The sequence below is a fragment of the Pogoniulus pusillus genome, chromosome 33, assembly GCF_015220805.1.
Source record: "Pogoniulus pusillus isolate bPogPus1 chromosome 33, bPogPus1.pri, whole genome shotgun sequence".
Taxonomy (NCBI): Eukaryota; Metazoa; Chordata; class Aves; order Piciformes; family Lybiidae; genus Pogoniulus; species Pogoniulus pusillus.
In genome coordinates this window covers 8,084,810-8,105,107 of record NC_087296.1, presented here as the reverse complement: position 1 = coordinate 8,105,107, position 20,298 = coordinate 8,084,810, and the positions used below count along the sequence as shown (strand labels likewise).

Genomic DNA, 20,298 nt, shown 5'->3' with positions numbered 1-20,298 from the left:
TCTCCACATCCTTCTTGTAATAGAAGCTCCAGAACTGGATGCAGTACTCCAGGTGGGGTCTCAGCAGAGTGCAGTAGAGGGGGAGAATCACCTCCCTTGACCTGCTGGCCACACTTCTCCTGCTGTAGCCCAGGCTCTGGCTGGCTTTCTGGGCTGCAAGTGCACACTGCTGGCTCATGTTGAGCTTCTTGTCCAGCAGTACCGCAAGTCCCTCTCCTCAGGGCTGCTCTCCAATCACTCACTGCCCAGCCTGGATTTGTGCTTGTTGCCTCGACCCAGCTGCAGGACCTCGCACTTGGTCTTGTTGAACCTCATGAGGTTGGCTTGTGCCCACCTCTGCAGCCTGTCCAGCTCCCTCTGGATGGATCCCTTTCCTCCGGCCTCTCCGCTGCACCACACAGCTTGGTGCCATCAGCAAACTTGCTGAGGACACACTCAATGCCTCTGTCCATGGCACTGTCTAGGATGTTGAACAAGATATATAAGCAGATGCAAATCTGTATCAATTTCTGCTCCTTTGTGCAAGACACACACTCCCATTTGCTTGTAGAAAAGGCAAAAATAAACCCATTGTATACAGCACACTCCTTTGTGATGCCTGCTTAGTAGATATTAGGTGACACAGTTTGTTGTTTATGCTGTGCAGGGCATGTGATGTACTTCTCATGGAATGTTTCAGTCTTTTGTAACCCAACCTGCCCCTACCAGCAGGGGTGAAGATTAGATGGACCAATCTGTTCTTAATGACAGTGCCACTCAATACAGCTTAATATCTTGCTTTGTAACATGCATAGATTTGGTTGAGTTGTTTTTTCTTTGCAACACGGGAGGAAAGGATGTAAGGCTTTAAAAGGCTGCTTAGGCTTTGCTAGGATGCAGTGTTCAGCTGGAAAAGTTGAGAGTGGAGAAAAAGTTGTGAGTGGAAAAAAAGGATTTCTGTACCTAGCAAAGCAACTCAACTGAAAATTCTTGCTGCTAACTTCAAGGTCATGTGCAATATAGATGTGCTTGCAGAGGTGCTGCTGTTGCTGTTTGATGGAAAGCACACATGCCTGTTGTCTTAAGGAGCTAGCAGAAATAGTCTGTGTTCTCTTGGAACAGTGTTTAGCTGTTCAGCGTTCAAGGTCCTTTAGTAACCTTTTAATTCTATTAAATGTTAAAGCGAGTGTGTACCATAAAAAATTGAACACACTTCTGGTTTTAATCAAAGGGGGGGAAAAGCTGCTTTCAGAGGCTAGGCTTCACCTTAATTCCATTTAGAGCATTGTGTTTTAACTCGGGGAGGGGGGGAAAAAAAGAGAAGAAGGAGCGATTTCTGAACCTGGAAATAGATCACAAACCATTTGGTAAGACGTGGCTGCAATTGACATTAATGAAACATCTGCCTACTACCAGTGCTGAAGCTGTTACTTTCTATTGCTCTTTGTCTTTGTTGATTCTGCCAAGAGGGTGGAGTTTGTGTCAGATGAAAGAGGTGATGAGAAGGCTTTTCAGACAATGAGAACTGGAGTCCGTTCATTGTCTGGAGCATCACATTTCACAATAATTATCTGGGGATACAGCCTGCTTCCTCTTACCATCGATTCCCGTGTAAAGTTACATGAGTGTCCTACCCCACCGACCTTTTCTGTGAGTATTGAGAGTTTCATACTGGCAATAGTGAAATGCAGACTGCCACACTCCTGATGTTATCAACCTAAGAGAAGCAAGAGAGGATAAGCTAATGCAAGTCATCCTAGTGTAGGCAGGTTCCACTAGGAGCACATGTAGAAGGGACCACTGCCTCCACATAGTTGAGCCTTGTAGGTGGGACAATAGACTCGTTAAGAAGAGAAGGACCTGCAGCATCCCCAAGCTGAGATCCCCAGGAAAGCAGGGGTTTGCTTTGGCAGCGTTAAATAGCACAAGCTCACCTCTGCAGGAGGTCCAAGCCCGTTAGCACACTTTTTCAAGAGGACTTTGAAAATCTAGACCAAGTACTGCACTAGCAGTCTAGCACTGTGTGCATAGGCAAACTGCAGATGCAAGACTGCTGGGTAATGAATAAAGCATTAACAGGATACATTTATTTATAGAGTGAAGCTACTGGCTTCAGTTTGGCCCAGTTTCCAAGAGATACGCTGTGGTTATTCGTAACAAAGAAGCTTTACTAATTACCTTCAGTTTCTATAAAAATAAATTAAAATACAAGCAAAAGGATGAAGGCATCTCAGGTTCTGTTATCTGGCTTGTTACATTTAAGCATGTGTGCTTTTTTTCTTCCTGCTCTGAGCTGTAACACTGTCAAAGTATAGATGCCCCAGTGGGGACACCTTGGGAGATGTCAGAGGTGATTCAGCCAAACTACCTGGATGTGTTCTGCCATCCTCATCCTGACCTGTTTATCTTATTGGTTTGGGGGTTTGTTTTTTTTTTCACTCTGTGGTGTTGTTCAGGAGTAGACAGGAGATATGTAGGAAACTGTAAAGCTTCCATGGACAGCAACACCAAGAAACATAAAAGCACAGCAGTGACATTTATTAGGAGATGGAAGAACTGTTATCACACCTTTTCCAGGCTTGCAGCTTTCTAGGGTGCTGATACAGCTCTTGGTTCTTGAAGCTGATTACAGGACAGCATCACAAACTCCAGAGCTGAGCAATGAGGTAATTTTTCTCCTTGCCTGCTGCCAGGTACCTTTACCTTCTTGATACTAAGCTTCCTCACAACTCACAGTGTCCCCTTGTAAATACGCTAAGCAGGCATCCTTACCTGACAAAACAGCATGCAACAAGTGTTACATGCAAACAAGTCCTTTTAAAGAGGTCCTGAACTAAGAAGTTTTCTTGGTGTTGAGTATTTTGCAAGATACTTTAGGTTTTATTCTTCCTTCTTAACATTCCTGTTTATCTACCACACTCTCTTTCTGGATAATTTCGTCATGGTGTCACTAACAATAACTCCGTTTCCTGCTTTGGTCTTCTACTGTCAGTGAGAATTTGTGACTCGAGAACACTTCTGATCTTTATTATTCAGAGAACCTCTAGCAAGTCTGATGGTTTTGAAAGGATCTGCTGGAGTTTTACTATTTGGGTTTTTTTTTTTTTACACCATACTTACTGTGTTTAAAACCAGCATTTCACTTTTCTACTGCGTACATTAGGAATACATTGCTAGGCATAAATAAAATACGCCTTGAGCTGCAGTATAACAAATAATTTCCCAAAGAGATAAAAGCTATTCTGTGATCAGCAGCTACTAATTAAAAATGCATCAGGTCAGCAGGAAGTGTTTGAACACTATTTTATTTATTGATTGTGGATATTTCCACATGAACACAGAACTGCTCCTATTTCACCCCTCTTCCCTAAGCTGTACTCTGCAGTGCCGTCCAAAGCACTGCTCTTATCTTGATGGTTGTGCTAGTAATTTCGGGTCAGTTACACTGATTCTGTCCAAGTGTCTTCTCCTTCTGTTTCTGTTTTACGATATGGATTGTTGATTGAATCAGAAGGTAGTTTGCAATGGAGACCACTTGTCTGCAGCTTCAGCCAATAGCAACATGAAGGCTGCTATTGCAGAATTATCCCCAAGTCATTGGAGCACCTGAGGTGGGTGGGAAGCCTCTCACTGGGTTTCAATATCTGCTGACAGGAGCATTTTTTTCCCAGTCTTGTGGCTTCAACTTTATGATCACTGAGGATCTTTTAGCAGAACGTTCATTTGAACAGTGAGTGCTAGATTTTAGAATCACAGAATTGCTTTGGTTGGAGAAGACCTGTAAGATCATCAAGTCAAACTGTTATCTAAGTCTGCCAAGGCTGATGCTAAACCATGTTCCTCAGCACCACATTGATGTGTATTTTAGACACCTCCAGTGATGGGGATTCAACCAGTTCCCTGGGCAGCCTGTTGTAGTGTTTGAGAGCCCTTGCAGGGAAGAAGTTTCTTCCAGTATCGAACCTAAACCTCCCCCGGTGAGATCTGAGTCCATTTCCTCTCATCCTGTTCTTAATTCTTTTAACTTTGTTTCTTTACACAGTTGTGCCGGAGGAGGTACAGGCTCGATATTAGGAGGAAGTTCTTCCCAGAGAGAGTGATTGCCTGCCCAGGGAGGTGGAGGTGTTCAGAAAAAGACTGCATGAGGCACTTAGTGCCATGGTCTAGTTGAGTGGCTAGGGCTGGGTGCTAGGTGGGACTGGATGAGCTTGGAGCTCTCTTCCAACCTGGTTCATTCTACGATTTCACTGAAACAGAACAAATAGGGGAAAATTGTGACTTGATTTGTAAACTCTACCAGGACTGCACGTAGGGGCCTTGCACTTTTCAAATGGTGCAGCTGAGCTGCAAGGCATTATTTCACTTTTCTTTACCACTTATCTTTCTATCAAGCTAACTGCTTCCAGCTGAGCGTTTTCCCAGCTGACAGTTGCACGCCGTTAATAAGCGCTCCCTTCCTGGAGTGCAGGGGAAGAGGGCAGGACTGGCAGGGGGCCTGTTCAGCCCAGGGAGCAAGCGGATGAGTAAGTAAAGAACTAACGGGAGCGCCCCAACTACCTCTGCAGCTCCGGAGGGGCCCGGGCTGGGTGCGGGGCGGTGTAGCCGCTGCCTGGAGGCCGGACTGACCTGGGCAGGCTCTCCCCTCGAGCCGGAGCCGCTGCAGCCGCCTCGCCCCGGCCCCCGGCACCCCCTCTCTGTGGGCCGGGTTATGTAAGCGGCTCGGCCCCAAGCAGCGGCAGGGCTCCCGCCCCTGTCTCCGCCCCGCTGCCAGCGCCGGAGCGGCAGGCGGCGGCGACACAGCCGCTCAATAAAGCAAGTTTTGCCTGCTGTGAGGGGGTGGCAAGGTCTCGCCGCATTCAGGGGCTCCGGTACCATGGCTGCGGTGTTGCTCGGGCAGGCAGCAGTCCCTGCCGCGGCGGCGACCCGCCGCTAACCTTCTTCGGGAGCGGGCGCAGCCGCCTCCGCCGGCCATCCGGGCCGCGGCCGACCGCCGACGAGCGCGGAGCTCCGCGCCGCTGCCGGAGAGCGGCGGTGCCCCCGGGCCGGCAACCATGTGGGGCGGGCTGCACCCCCAGCTCGGCTTGCGCGGCTACAAGGCGGGTAAGGAGTCCGCGGCCCCGCCGCCGCCTGCGCTTTCCGGCGGGACGGGAAGAGATGAGGCTGGGGGGAGGCACCGGGGCCCCATCGCAGTGGGGCAGCCGCGGTGGGGTGGGGAGGGCTGGGCCGGGCCGGGCCGCGCCGCTTCCCGTCCTTCTGGCCCAGCTCGCTCTCGGGTCCCCACAGAAACGTCGGAGGAAGCAGCTTCCTCCTCACCCCGGGCGGAAAGCGCTGCGGTTCCCCCTCCTCTTCTCCCTTTCCCCACTCCTCGAGGGGGGACGTGGCTGCGGGGCCTCCCGGAGGGGGTGCGGGGGCTCGGCCTGCCGCCGCGGCCCGTGCGTGCGGGGGGCTCGGTGTTTACTTAGCTGGACCTCGCAGCGGATGCTAAAAGCTGAGCTTAACCTACATAAGCCGCTTTCTTGTTTCGGGTTTGCCTCCCCCCCTCCCCATTTTGTCAGTGAACCTTGAGGCGGAGGCTGGAAGCGTGCCTCCCTGTGTGTTTCCCCTCTTAATTGTAGTCCGCAACGAATTGCTCGAGTCCTCTGAATTTGTTCCAGGGTTGGGTTTTTATGCACCGTTTTTCTGCCTTGGTTTATTAAAGCCTAGTTTCCGCAGATCAGCGGGAATACGTTGAGATTTTGTGCTTGGGAGTTAGGTTGTGTTTGAGGGATGTATAAGGCATAGGCTAACTTTGCATCGGAAGGGCTGGGAAATAGGTGAATTGATTGCGGAGCCGTGCGAGCGTGACTTTTGGGCAGGTAAGACTTAAGTACCAACTCATTTAAATGCCCTTTTCAGGGTTTGAAAATGCTACCAGCACTATCACCTGCTTCTTTGCTGGCAGAGTTCCCGCAAACATTTTGTGGTGCATTGATTTATTGAAGCGATCGGTCGCCGTGAAGGTCTGTGGTCTGGCACTGCTGTTACAAGTGTTGGAATCGTTTTGTGAACCGTTAGAATAAGATATATATTTTTTTCTTTTCTTGGAGGAAATTTGGGTTCGTGTTTTAATTCTAAGCTTGCAAAATATGACTGCATAATATACGTGCAGTTAGCTGACACATTTAAATGGCAGGATTGTTTTGTGTTCGACTGGCAGGGATTTTCTTGCAGACACAAGCGCTGCTAAGATGTTCCCAGCAGCAGCTGAATCTCTACAAGCAGGCTAATGTTCAGACCCCATAACGAGAAAGAAGACATTGTTCCTGTTATCTGTGTTATTATTACTTTCTGTGTCTAAATTGTTTGCCTTGTTGAAGTCTTGTATTTGTTTAGGTTTTCTTTCTGTAGGGAAGCATAAAAAAAAGTGGAGTTACATTATTTTTGTGCCATGGCTTGCAAAGGTATTGAGCATTCTCAGTATTAAGTGGACAGACTTCAGTTAATTTGGTGGAAACTGTAGGCATTTAGGGTGCTTGAATTCTCGATTATTTGTGTTTGAGGCAGGGATATTTGAGGATTATATCACAAGTGTGTGTTGATACTAACTTTAGACCATGTTCATTTTTCAGTTGTTTCAGAAAACTTTGGGTGGTGCCATTTGTTGGTGTCTTCCTGAGGGCGGCTTGTTTGGGTGTTTAGTTTGTTTGGTTTTGCTAAATAGAGGTTTTTAGTGTTGAATTGGTCAGCAGGCCTGATCAATCAATTACTGGATGAGTGATTTGCATGCCAATTGTCTTCTAGACTTGACAACAGATTTTGTATGTTGCTTTTCTCCCCTATCATCTCTTCCCTTGTATTAACCCTGAGTATTTCAAAGTTCAACATATGCATTTGTCTGTGAACATTAGAAGTGTAAGGCAGCAAAACTTGTAGGAAAATCTCTAATTTGGGATAAAATAGACTAACAGAAGGTGGTGGTTAATTGGAAAGCAAGTAGATAAAAGCTTAACCTTGAGATATAATCTGTGCATTATAATTTCCAACCTGGTTGTTCCTTCCTTCATCAGTTTTACTCTAAAAGAGTGGAGATGCTGTTTCCCGAGGTTCATAATCCCTCTAAAGAGAAGGAAGTTAATTAGCTCCATGCAGTTATTGTAATGAGGAGTTGATGGCTTCTAAGGTCCTGTGCTATGACATTATTGTTACGTTAGACTTCTGAGACAGAAGCTGCCCATGGAACTTAGCATCCTGCTAGGAAGCAGAAGTTTAAGCATTTATTTCTCAAGCTGAATGAATTTTTCTTTTGCCAAAAGGTGTTTAATTCTTAAACAGCAATTACTTGTTATGGGTTCTGATTATCTTTTAAATACTAATATGGAAACGTGACAGTTAATGGCTTGTTAGTTCTTGTTAGGATGTGTTTATTAATACAAAGCATTCTGTTTGGCTTGTATTTTAGTTAGGAATATGTTTTTTTGGAAGTCCTTTTTTTCCCCTGAGAGTCCTACAGTTCCCTTACAAAGCTAGGTGACTGCTGAAGCGTTCTGTGGCTGTTGACACAGGGGAATTATCACTTTCAGTAATAGATGCAAATTAATTCTGTTTTTTCCTAAAACGTAACAGGCAAGGACAGTTCTCGGGGAGTATTTAATTTGTGGCCTTCAGTTTTATTCCCTCTTGTCATTTCCAAGTTGTTCTTGCTTTTTGGTGCAATCAGAGTGCATCCTCTGAAAAATAATGTTTGCATGCTGCTGACGCTTAGGGCATGTTTTTAGGTAGTTGCTTCTTGTTTAACCAGTGGATTTAATCACAGTGTTTGCTTCCTGTGCCAGATAAATTCAGCTTCTTACAGTCTCAATACCTGTCCTGGAAGATTAAATTACTGGTTTTGAGTGTATATGATTGATTTCCAATCTTTCAGTCTTCTTGTACAGCCATAACTGTTTATGAAAACCTTAAAGCATAGTATTTTATGCCACTATAAAGACAATGGTTACCTACTCTGCTGCAGGAATTTCAATAACTGCAGTGAAGGGCATACTGCATTTCAAGCCCTTTGCTTATTCATCTGGACTGTCTTTTTAAATGCACAGTTGGTTAATAACTCTGCTAAGACTATGAAAGTGTTCATCTAGCTGTGTTGTTCCTCTGGGGCACACAGTCATTCATTTGGGCTGTGTGTGCCAACAGATGCCTTTGAAAAGTGAAACACACTTAAAAATTAAATAAGAAGTATCTATTACTTCCAGTAAACTGTGCCATCTGTAGTCAAGCTCTACTGTGCAGTATTACCAATAGCTGACCACTAATGAAGCTTGGCTAGTAATAGCTTTTTAGATAACAGAAGCAAAAAGCGGTGACAGTGAGAAGTAGGGTGTTCAAAAGTATGTGTTTGACACTCCCTGAACGTAGTAGCCTGTGTCTCTCTACTCTTGTAGCCCTGGCAATGTGATTTGTTAGAGAGGCAAATCCCAAGGTAACCCACAACCTCGTACTTAACCCATGTTGGCAGCAAGTGCAACACACGTGGGTCCCAAAGATTATTTAATCGTGTCACAATCAAAGTGTCAAGCAGTAGCAAGGTCACAACGTGTTATAAGGCTCACAGGGTGCTGCCTGCTTGGGTTACCTGTGGACTTCACAGGCAGCTTTACAGAGAGCCAAGGTAGGGAGGATGGGGCTGATGACACACTTTTTTGTGGTTTGGGGTGGGGAGTGGGACAGAAAACCAATGTTTTAGGTTCCATAACAAGTTTTATTGGTGGGCTGTTGGGGAAGCCTGCAGCTGGAGATAGGACAGCTCTGGGACATCTTGAGAATTTATCGTTGCTGGCTATGCAAGGCAATAAATGGTGAGTTAGTGTTACCAACAGTAGACCTCAAATTGTTTACCAGTTCTAGGGGTCTGTGTGTATGCATACATGTATGTACATGATGCATTGTAAAGACCAATTACCTGAGCTTAAAATGTAATGCTGTAGCTGTAAGACTGGCTGCTAGAGTGGTCTTTGCTGCCTTTGACAGATTGCAGTGATGTGAAGTGACGTTCTGTGTTGGAGTGGTGATGAACAGGAGTTACTTGCTTCCTTTCAAAAGCACTGCTTCTTTTTTTTCCCCTCCCTTCAGGCAATTCACTGTTAGGAACATGGTGTTCACTCTTCTAATGTCTACAAAACATGAATGTTTTAACTGCTTATCAAGAAAAGAGTGATAGATGTAAGGGTGTGTGATATTGTTGATTTTAGAGGTTGGCAATCGTTCTTGTCTCTTAAATGTTAAACATTCACTGACTGAATATAGGCTTGTGTTGTCAGTAGTACTATGCTTTTAACACTTTAAGGAAGTAATTAGTCTAATGACTTTGAGGATGCAGTGATTTCAGAATATACAGGATAAGTATATAGTTAAAAGCAGCCTGAAGTACCATTCCTGCTAGGTGGGATAAGGAGCTATAGTTGAACCAAAGAATGCCTGGGGTTTGTGTCCACTAACTATTGCTTGCTACAGCTGCAAAATATTTGTTAAGGTATTAGCCAGGCAGTTGATACTTGTTAGCCCATGGATTTCAAAACATGGAGAAACTGCCAAATACAGTAACAATGCATGGTAGTAAGAGCAGCAGAAAGCTTCCTGAATCAAATACTTGCATAACTGGAGGTTGTAGCCAGAGGTGATCATCTGCCATCGTTGAAAGCAAAGCTCTTTGGATGCTTGTTTGTATCATATAATTTGCTTGTGGTTTGATAGGTGGAGAGTTAAGCTAATGATCACTTCCTGAGGTTGGTGTTCTTTGGCTGGAAAAGTGCTGACTTGGTTTTTGTTGTCAGTAGTTGCTCAGATGCCCAAATGTGTCTCAGTGTTGTATGCTGACAATAAGACAGTCTCGTTGTGATGGGCTTTAAAACACGTCCACTGTGTTTGCTATGTGATTTTAAAAAGTATCTTTCCAGCTGACTTATGTGGTGGCTGCCAGATGCTCACCCAGCCACTTGCTCGCTTCCCCTCCTTAGCAAGATGGGAGCAAAAATAGGATTGGAAAAAATGGTGAGTTTTGCCATGGGCAAAAAGATCCGATTATGGGTCACTCCATGGCAGCTGCTTTCCCTGCTGCTTCCTCCTCATGCTGCTGCTCTGCTTCAGCCTGCTCTCTTTGGGCTCTGACTGGGAATCTCTGCTCAGGTACCCAGGCTGTTTCTTACACTTTTCCCCACTTGCTCACTGCCTTTTCCTACAGATACTTTCTCCAGGGCACAACCATCTCTGTTGTGTCCCTAACATGAGTCAACCTGCTAGAACTTATTGTGACTGGCTGCTCCTCACGGAAGCCACCTTACACCCTCTCTGTTGCCTTGGCACTTCTCAAGAAGCAAACCATTCTGTTTTCAGTATTTCTTATGGTAGTTCTGGAATGTGTATGTATATAGTCCTGAAATTGAGGAGGATTTTTTTCCCTGTGAGGGTGACAGAACACTGGAGCAGGCTGCCCATGGGTTTGTTGAGTCTCTCTCTGGAGATATTCAAAACCCTCCTGGATGTGTTCCTGTTCACCTGGTATAGGTGATCCTGCTCTGGCAGGAGAGTTGGACTGGATGAGCTTTTGAGGTCCCTTCCAGCCCCTGACATTCTGTGATTAAGTTCATTCCAACCACCCAATGGAGGAGAGTGTGGGAAAGTGTGCTACAGTATAATAATGTTCTGGTTTCTGTCTTGGGTTCTCACGGGGAGTTCTTACTGTCTAGGGCAAGTTGAGTAGGTTCTAAATATGGCACATGGGAGACTGCACATCAGGTGCAGAGGCCTAGAGGTGGTGGGCTGAAGGAGGAGAATATGCAGCAGGGAATAACTGATGCAAATTTGTTCACAAGTGTGTTTTGGTTTGTGTCAGTCCTGAGCCATCATCCCTCGTGTGCTGAAACTGCTAACTCCTGTGGATTTGCCCTGCTGACTTTCTCCAGACACCAAACCTTGCAGCGTCTGGCTTGGTTGCATAGGCTTGAACATGCTATTGATTGTGCAGTTATGCTTAAGCAACCTTTTTCTTTTTGGCCACCCATGCCAGAAGTGGCACTGCAGCTTTCTGTCCTCATTCCTCAGGGACCTTTGCTGGTTTTTTAGAATCCAATGGCTCCTCTGTAAAAAGAGACATCAGCACAAACCACAGGAGGGCAAGTGTTGAGTTGTTGTTTCCTTGCAAGATGTGGTAGTCCCTGAAAGGTGACAGGTAAACTGCTTTTGCTGAAGGGGAGTATGTGCATAGATTGCAAGTTATAATTTCATTTTGCATCTAAGATAATCTAGTGGGTAGTTGCTCCTGCTCTTCTCACCTCCTCCCCTCCTGGCCCATGCACCTATTCTAGTACTTGTCCAACCTTGTTGCAAACTAACCTGGGGAGATGGACCAGGAGACTACTGAAGTTTAAATAAATACAGAAGCAGGGATTGACAACTGCATGACCCCTGTGTGATGCATCACTCTAGGAAGCATCTGTGCTGGTGTCAGATGGGTCAAGTGGGCTGGCTCTTCAGGCAGCTGAGGGATAGTGGGAAAATCTCCTAGCACAATCCAGTTCCATCGCTGCTGATGCCATCAGGAAGTATGCAGTTAATCCTCAGACTTACCGTGAAGGCAAAGGAAGATTAAGAGAGAAGATTAGGAAAAAGTGACATTAATTCCACAGGACAGTGTAGCTTCCACCAATTAGTGGACTTGCATACAGGTTGAAATGGGTCTAGAGTAAATGATAATGACTAGAGAGGTAGTAGGAGACTATCTGGGTCTTGCTGAGATGCAGTGCCAGCAGTGTCAAGGAAGACTCATGCTGCCTCTTTACTGAATACTTGAAGTAGACTTAGTAAACGCAAATAGAAAAGCAAATGATACCTTTCAAACTTTCAGCCTCCTAATATGTTAAGTAGTGTAGAATTCAGACTAGAAACATTCTTGAATCATCTTGGAGTCAGATCTGAGATTCCTTATAAGGTATCCTAATGTTTGTAATGTCTGCTTTACTCCTTTTGTAGCATAGTTTCCAGATGGTGTGGAACAGTGCAACTTTTTCAAACGTTTCAGAGTAAATAAGATTCTTTTTTTTTCAAGGCTGCATTTCTTTAAAAGGTGGTGTTTTCTCTCCTGAGTCTCTGCTGTACAGCAAAGCTAGTTGTACCTTTTGGCAAATCTGAACCTTTGGAGACATTCTTATAGTTAAGAACTAATGCTTTGTGTAAATGTTAAGTGACTAGCACTGATCAAACACCAGATAGTTCCCGATGTAGTAAGAAAATAAAGTGGGAATAGAGTGACCCAGCTAGAAGCACTAAAAGGCATTGAAAAGACCATTGCTTAGAACTTTATCACTTCTGCTAGAGGCTGTACAGAAAACAAAGCTTACAGTTGTGATCTTATCCTCCTTCTGTCCACTTAAACTGAAATACCAAACTGATTTGATAAAGGCCTTTGTGTGCCCAGTAGAATTACTGTAAAGTTTTATTACTGTAATGTAAAGTTTTACATCTGAAGTGATTGTAGTTGTAAAGGTGAAAAGGAAATATAAAGATTTTTGACTGGAAGGTTTCTAAGTAGAGTTTATGGTGGAAATGGCCTCAAGTTGCACCAGGGCAGGTTTAGGCTGGATATTAGAAGAAACTTCTTCACTGAAAGGGTTCTCAAGCATTGAAACAGGCTCCCCAGGGAGTTGGTTGAATCCCCATCCCTGGAGGCGTTTCAAAGAGGCAGGGAGACGTTGTGCTGCAGGACATGGTTTAGCACCAGACTTCATGGAGTTAGACAATGACTGGACTTGATCATAAGAGGTCTAATTGAAGTGGTTCTGAAGAGTTTTTCTAACTGAAGTGCTTCTACAGCTTAAGTGAAGCCAGAATTTCATCCTTTTAACTCAGATATACTAATACAGTGTAACATGGCATGCATACTTTGGTTAGCATGCCTTAAAACTACATAATAGTCTGAAGGCATGGTCCATATTGCAGTAGATCCTATGGTGTGTATAGCCCACATTAGACCTCTTGGAAGATCATACCAAAAATGCTGTTCTTCTGCCTAAGGAGTTAATTCAGAGTGAGGACAAAGGTAGAGCTATTACAAAATGTTGGAATGATAGTTTGGAGAGGAAAAAAATACTTCTTGGTGGTTTTGAATACCAGCAAAGCTAAACTGCTAGGAAGGCTGAGATATAGTAAGTACCCTGTGACCATTAGCTGTTTTTTGACAGGAGGATTCAGCTGCACAGCTCTTTAACACCTTCTAGGAGCTGGCTGCCTGTCCTGAAAGCTTGCTGTTCAAGGTTTATATTCATTTCAAGCATAACTTGGTATGTTTATTTTCCTGGAGATTCCCCTCTTCATGTTGTAAGTGACAAACTTTCTATGTTTGAAAGGTAGCCTTCTCTACAGTTATGATATGGAAATGAATGGAAGCTAGGAGTATAATTTGTGTTTCTGTGGGGTGAATAGTTCAAGCCCAAAGACAAAGAGGCAAGCCAGCATAGCAGGCATGAGGTAATACGTATAGTCTGTGTGCCAAATGTGAAATAAGAAACATCTGCAGGTTCTATTTTCAAGTTCTGTTTTGTGCAAATACTCTATCTGAAAGTGGAAAGCTCACAGGAGTGCCATCGACAGTTGGACTGAGTTCCTGCTCTTACTCCTGTCAGTGATGAAAGCAAACCTCTTCCTCTTCTGACAAGGGCTGATACTCAGTAACTACAGCTAAGTGCTGTCTGTATAAAAGTTATCAAGTGTGCTATGAATTAAAGTTCTTGTTTTACATGGTTTGTAGAGTACATATCAGAGAGGTCGAGTCCATTATTAGACTCCTTTGGTGTAAAGATTTTGCTACCTTTTAAGCTGTGTTGAACACAGCTTTCTTTTAGTTGGGCAGATTCTGTTATCCACAACGAAACCAGCAGAGATTTATGCTTATCTTGCTCCAGTGTAGAATATGCCTTAATGTGCAGTTTGGCAGTAGGACTCAGCCTAATTACTAGCTGGTCACTGCTACGCATCAGAACTGTGCCTTCACATCCCTGCTCCCTCCTTAGCACTGCTTTTAGTCTGACCTTCTGTTGAGCCAGCATAGGAAATCAAATTAGGAGATAACCTTCTTAGTAAGCAGGGACAGTTTGTTCCTGGACTGCTGTCTGTGGTGTCTGGAGTGGCACAGCTTGTGCTGGGAAAGCAAAGGCCAGCCTGTGGCTGGGAAAGGTGACCAGCTTTTGCATAGCAGTTGACCACTGGATCCGATTAGCTCTGGTGTCAAACAGCATTCTCAGCTCAAACCCAGTTTAGCTGGTGGCATGAGGTAGCCAACTGGACTCTTGGCTAGAAAGGCAAAGCTGGGCGCCTTTTACTTTCACAGTCTCAAGTTGTGCCAGGGGAGGTATAGGCTGGATATTGGGAGGAAGCTCTTCACAGAGAGAGTGGTTGGCATTGGAATGGACTGCCCAGGGAGGTGGTGTGCAGTCACTGTCCCTGGAGGTGTTGAAGAAAAGAATGGATGAGGCACTTAGTGGTCTGGTTGATTGAACAGGGCTGGGTGCCAGGTTGGACTGGATGATCTTGGAGGACTTTTCCAACCTGGTTGATTCTGTCATCACCTCCACACGTGCATTAGTGTGGAGGGTTGAAAGAGTGAGCAACCTGATAACGTCTTTGATTGCCATGGCAAGATATTTTAAGGCTCATATTTATTCTTCTTAGTTCCCATTCTTCACAGTTCCAGGAGAAACCTTCTAACTTGCTGCTGTGCGGTACTATACACAGTTGTAAAGTCACAGAAAAGGGTGTCTTGTGGAAGTTAATGCTGAAATAATGCTTCATGTGGAAGAGAAAAGGTTTTGTAGCTGTAACTACGATGAGAGACTGTACACTTATCCACTTCAGGTTTAATTTTTTTATCAAGGAATGTCAGAGAAAAAAGAAGCTGAAGGTTTGGTGCCAAAATCTACTTAGAATTTGACTCTCTGGAGCACAAGTTTATAGTCTTTATAATATGACCCTATTGTAATTGTTACTTCCAGTTACCTGCATGTTTACTTAGAGGATTTGGAAGGTTTGCTCTGGGTTTCTCTTATCTTCTTTTCATGTTTCCCTTCTACTGTTTTATGATTTTTATCTCTAGTAAGTGAATTTGGTTTTGCACATGAATAGTATGGGAGACAAACATGGGTCTTTGTATGCCAGGCAGTGTGTTATCAGGATGTGCAAGTAACAAATTCTGGCTGAAAGGGTCTCTCAAGATTCTTCTGCTTAAACACTTCATATTCCCATTTTTCTTTTGCTGTTTCTTTCTATATCTCTACATTTTTACTTAACTTTTTGCTTAGGGCTGCTGTAATCAGTTCCCAACAGAAAAAGTAGGAGACCTTAGTTAATTTGCTTGTAGGCCCTGTCAAGAAAGCACACTAATAAAGGATGTGATTCCTCAGGATGAATCATGCTTTAGCTATCTGATGTTGTAAAGTGCTTGTGAGAAACTGAAATGTAAAAATTCAGTAGCTCAGGCTGGCATTTCATCCCACTCTGCCTTGCTCCTTTGTGCACTTGAAAACTGTCTTACCCACCTACTCTCAGCTACATTCATGTGAGAGGAGAGACTAGAGCCTTCTGGTACTTCAGTTCATGGCCAGCTGGTAGAGCTGTGAGTTTCCACCACCTCCAGAGTGTTTGTGATGCTGTCACCCTGCCGCCTTGCCTGAAAGCACTAGAAATCCTCTGTTAGCAATGCACTGCCTCTCTCAGAAGAGGCTGCACTGGGGACCTGGCACTTCTTTTGGACATTGGTATTGCTAAAAGCTGAATTAATTTTAAAAGGATCATGTGGTGAAGTGCACCTAGCAAATACTTGTCCAAGTGCCAGGGCTGGCATGCTATTTTTTTATCATTGTTTTCCAAAGGATTTATTGTCCATGTGAGTTTACTTTTTGCCTGTGTCTACAAGCAACACTTAGGTGCTTGATTCTTTTTATTGTGTCAGGGCATGGGACTGAATGAATCCAGCTTCTCTTTTGCATCACTTTTGATTGATGGAGGCTGCTGTTGCATTTATTCTGGCAACTGCCAGCATTGGAAGAAAAATTAAAGATCATCTAGTTCCAGCCCCCTTGCCATGGGTAGGGTTGCCTTCCACTAGACCAGTTTACTTAAGGCCTCATCCAAACTGGCCTTGAACACCTCCAGGGAGAGGACATCTATAACCTCTCTGGACAGCCTGCTTCAGTGTCCCAGGGGACTGTATGCATAGGCATGGTGGGGCTGAATTTGAGGTGGGTTGGCTTCTTTCCAAATACTGTTTCATGGTCTTCTAACATAATTAGCAGGATTTTGGATAAAATTGTTGATGGTGAGAGTGAAATGAACAACTTGGGGCTGAAATGCTGACCTGCTTTCCTTGAAAGGCTTCAGTGCCATCCTGATGTGAAATGTTGCATGGCCTGATCACATCCATGATGACTAGGATGAGCTTTACACAGTTGTCAGCTCACTGTAGTGAGATGGTCCCATCAGAATCCTTTGATTGTGTAAGTTTACACAGACTGTCATGGGTCACAACTGATCACAATCTATGTCAATGTCATGGAGTGGAACAGGGAAATCTCTGTCCTTAAGGTAGGATGTCTCTGCTGTGAAACTCAGTTAAGTCTTTTGCTATTGCTTTCCATTCAGCTTCTAGGTAAAATAATAGTATCATAGCTGTCACTTAATACTATTTACATTCAAGCATGTTACAAGTATTTTAGGAGTCAAATATAAAGATGATGGAGTTATTATTTTGTATATGTATATCATATGGCAGTTGTACATGCTGCTGCAATTGGGAGTGGTAACAACCCAGAATTAACTGGGTGCCTTCTTGCCAGCAGTAGCTGACAGCATTCTGTTACAGACAGAGAAAGAGAACATGTTTTTGTGGAGTGAAATTTCAACAACTGTTCTCTCTCAATATATAATAATATATATAATAATACATAATAAAATATATAAATAATCTACTTCCTGCACTCTATATATTCACTTGTTAACTGAGCTGTTCTAAATGCCCAGTCTGGAAATATGGCACTGCCTTGGTATATTTAACTGGCCCAATCCAGGGATGCAGTCAGCTGTTTCCATAAACAAGGCTCCTTCTGAGATTTTGTTTGGAGTTCTTAGTGTATTTTGTCATATTTGTCATCAGAAATCACAGCTAAGTAGAATGACACGGAACAAGCTGCAACACAGGAGGTTTTACCTCACACAAAGAGAAACCTCTTCACAGTGGTGGTGCTGGAGCACTGGAGCAGGCTGCCCAGGGAGGCTGTGGAGTCTGCTTCTCTGGAGACTTTCAAAAGCTGCCTGGATGTGTTCCTGGGTGACCTGCCCTGGGTGACACTATCTCTAGAGATCCTTTCCAACTCCTAATACTTCACCTTTCTGTGACACTATTTTTCTGTTTTTCCCCTTGTTAAGTCCTATGAAAGGTAGATTTTCCAGACTCAGGAAGGAATCATAGAATCAACCAGGTTGGAAGAGACCTTCAAGACCATCCAGTCTGACCTCTCACCCAGCCCTGTCCAGTCAGCTAGACAATGTTCATACTCAGGTGGTAATACAACTTAGCAGTGCAAATGTCTACAGGAAATCTTTTCTTGCTTTTCTCACCCTATTGTGCATGTGGGGTAGATGGACACTAACTAGTAGATTGGCAGGTTGAAGACTGGAATGGCAGAGTAAAGCAGGTGCATCAGCTAAGTGGCGTGAGGACTCCTTTGTATCTTTTTCTCTTTGAGTCTGGGCTGTTTGCTGCATGAAAGATAATGCAGACAACTGTGGAAAAGAAGATGGGGAGCATAGACTGGGGTGCTTGGCCACTGATGATTCGTCAGGGCTTGGCAGGATACTATTGAGCCAATTATTGAATCTGGTTTATGGTCTTGCCACTTTTATTTGGCCATTCAGTTAGCCTTGAAAAGCTCTTTTTCATTCAGGAGGCTTATGTTTATGATATTCTTCTGTTGTGCAGAGTCCCCATTAGGTCAGCAAGGTAAAATGATGCGGCTGGGTCACGAAGCCTTTAAGTGTAGACTGCTGGAATATCTTATTAGTTATCTTTTTGAAGAATGCAGCACATTTAATGTCAAGACTACTATGAGAGGCAAAGAGAAGATGTTTCTGGCAGTGATCACAAGCAACCATTTCTCTTGGCATATCTATAATAGGTGAAAAAGCACATCCTGCTTGCCTATTCAGATTCTAACCCAGTTCTCTTTCTTGGGACATAGCTCTTTTAAATGCAGAGGCTGCTTCTGAACAGCAGAAGGCCAGTGAGTGAGAAAATGAGACAGGTTCCCCCCATCCCTGTCTCTCTGTGTACAGGATGGCTGTAAGGAAGGAGGAGTGTGATTCTAGTGGCAGCACTGTGGGTGTACTCCACCTGTGCATTAGAAGAGGTAGTGAAAAGGAGTGCTTGAGTGAAGGGATGCTTCTGGAGCCTAGAGGCCATGCAGAGAGACTTAAGCATTTCCCTGGAAAGCCAGGTGGGATCTGGCTGCCCTGTGCTGAGCCAAAGCTTACAAAATCTTGCTGGTCTCTTGGTGATGGGTGTGTAGCTATGGATGTGTACTAGAACTCACCTCTTTGGGCCTAACAGTTCAAAAGTCAGGCTTCGTGAGGTGACTTAAATGTGCTGAAGTGCCCCTAGATGCAGAGATGTCCTGGAAGGTGTTGTATTAGTTTTGTGTTGCGCCAGCAAGTCACAGAAAGCAGTTTGGTTGGAGAAGACCTTTAGGATGGACTCCAGCCACTACCTGACTCTGCCAAGTCTGGTGCTATATTTTCCCCCGCATCCAATAAAAGATGGAGGTTCTCCTTAGTGCTCCTTTTGTTGTTGATGTATTTGCAGAAGCATTTCTTCCTGTCTTTAACAGCTGAGGCCAGATCAATGTGTCCTTGGACTTTGGCTCTTCTTATTTTCATTCTGCATAGCCTCACGACAACTTAGCAGTCTTCTTGAGTGCCCTGCCTCCTCTTCTAAAGAACAGGAGCTCTCCTTACTTCCCTGAGTTGCAACCAAGTGTCTGTCTTGAGCCAGGTCAGCCTTCTCTGCTGACTCATCTTTGAACACATGGGGCCAGCCTGTTCCCACACCTTTAAGACTTCCTTCTGGAAGAGTGTCCAGTCTTCCAGGGTTCATGGCTCTTCAGAACTGCCTCCCAGGGGACTCTGTCAACCAGTCTTCAAAACGGTTCAAATTGTGCTCTCCAGAAGTCCAAGGTGACAGTTCTGCTGACCCCATGGGTCCTTCTGGACTGCTGTTTCAGCACCACACCTAGGGCTTGGTGTGTCCCCAAGCTGTGTGCATGTGGGTGTGAAACTGAGCAGGGGTTACTGTAGGGTGTTTTGTGATGCGTTTCACTTGCTCACTTTGCAGTATCCATGGCGATCTTGCTGGGAATGGATGTCTGCCATCTCTGGTATGTTAGCCTTTGGGTTTAGTTGCATCTTTTGGGATAAACTACAACAATATGTTTGGAACATGGATAACTTTGAGGTGTTTCAGGAGAATTTTACTTGCATTGAGGGTGGTGAAATGCTGCAGGAGGTTGCCTGGAGTGGAGTCTGAGCCCTTGGGCTTGTTCAAGACTGAGCTGGGTAGAGTCCTGAGTAGTCTGATCTAATTAGCCTTGCTTTGAGCTGGGTATTAAGAGTAGATAACCTTTGAATGTCCTTTCCTAAGTTATTCTGCTGCTCTGTGGTATTTCTGGCTTCTATTCATCAAAGTTTCACCGAAGTGAAAAGTACCTCTTCCCTTTTTAGGGACCTATGTATGGAGGATTTAGGGTTCACATACTGAACATGTGTCTAAGCAAGAAATCTGAAGAGCTTACCACTTGATGCTTTGTAATGTGCAGTAGTGGTAGCATTATCTGCTCCGTTGCTTTGAATGCTTGTTCAATATGGTGGAGAATAGTATGAGAGGATAAATTAAACTCAATTTCTTTACTGTAAATGCATTTTCAATGTCTTATAAATCAGGACTGTCTCTGAATTAATTAGCTTGGGCTCCCTTAAGTCCAATTCTTCTTGCTGAAATAGCTAGATGCAGCTTGAGAAGTATGAATTGGAAGTGGACCTATTTAGAGAGAGGGACAGAGAAATCCTCCTCAAAGCAACCAGAATGCTTAGTGGAAAAAATGTGCTGGATGGCAGGAGAGGAAGAAAGGTCCTAGTTTCCCACCAGCTGTATGCAAAACTATCACCTTTCAGTACTTTTAGATGATGACACAGAGGGGATAGTTGGAAGCATGACATCTGAAATGGTTTTTGCTTAGGATCTTGGCTAGGACC

The 20,298-nt window shown here is 44.4% G+C and overlaps 1 protein-coding gene across 5 annotated transcripts in view; it reads left to right on the top strand.

Moving 5' to 3' along the window:
- CEP85L (centrosomal protein 85 like) overlaps window positions 1–20,298 on the top strand; it is a 151,443-nt gene that overhangs the window by 52,018 nt on the left and 79,127 nt on the right. Inside the window, exon 1 of one of the 5 annotated variants that reach the window (XM_064170337.1) lies at window positions 4,460–4,502. The exons of 3 other annotated variants lie outside the window; for them this stretch is intronic. In XM_064170337.1, coding sequence (XP_064026407.1) covers window positions 4,499–4,502 — 4 coding nt within the window. In that variant the 5' untranslated portion in view covers window positions 4,460–4,498. Of the gene's footprint in view, window positions 1–4,459; window positions 4,503–4,754; window positions 5,080–20,298 lie in introns of those variants that run through there. One more of the 5 variants, XM_064170336.1, reaches the window with a different exon arrangement.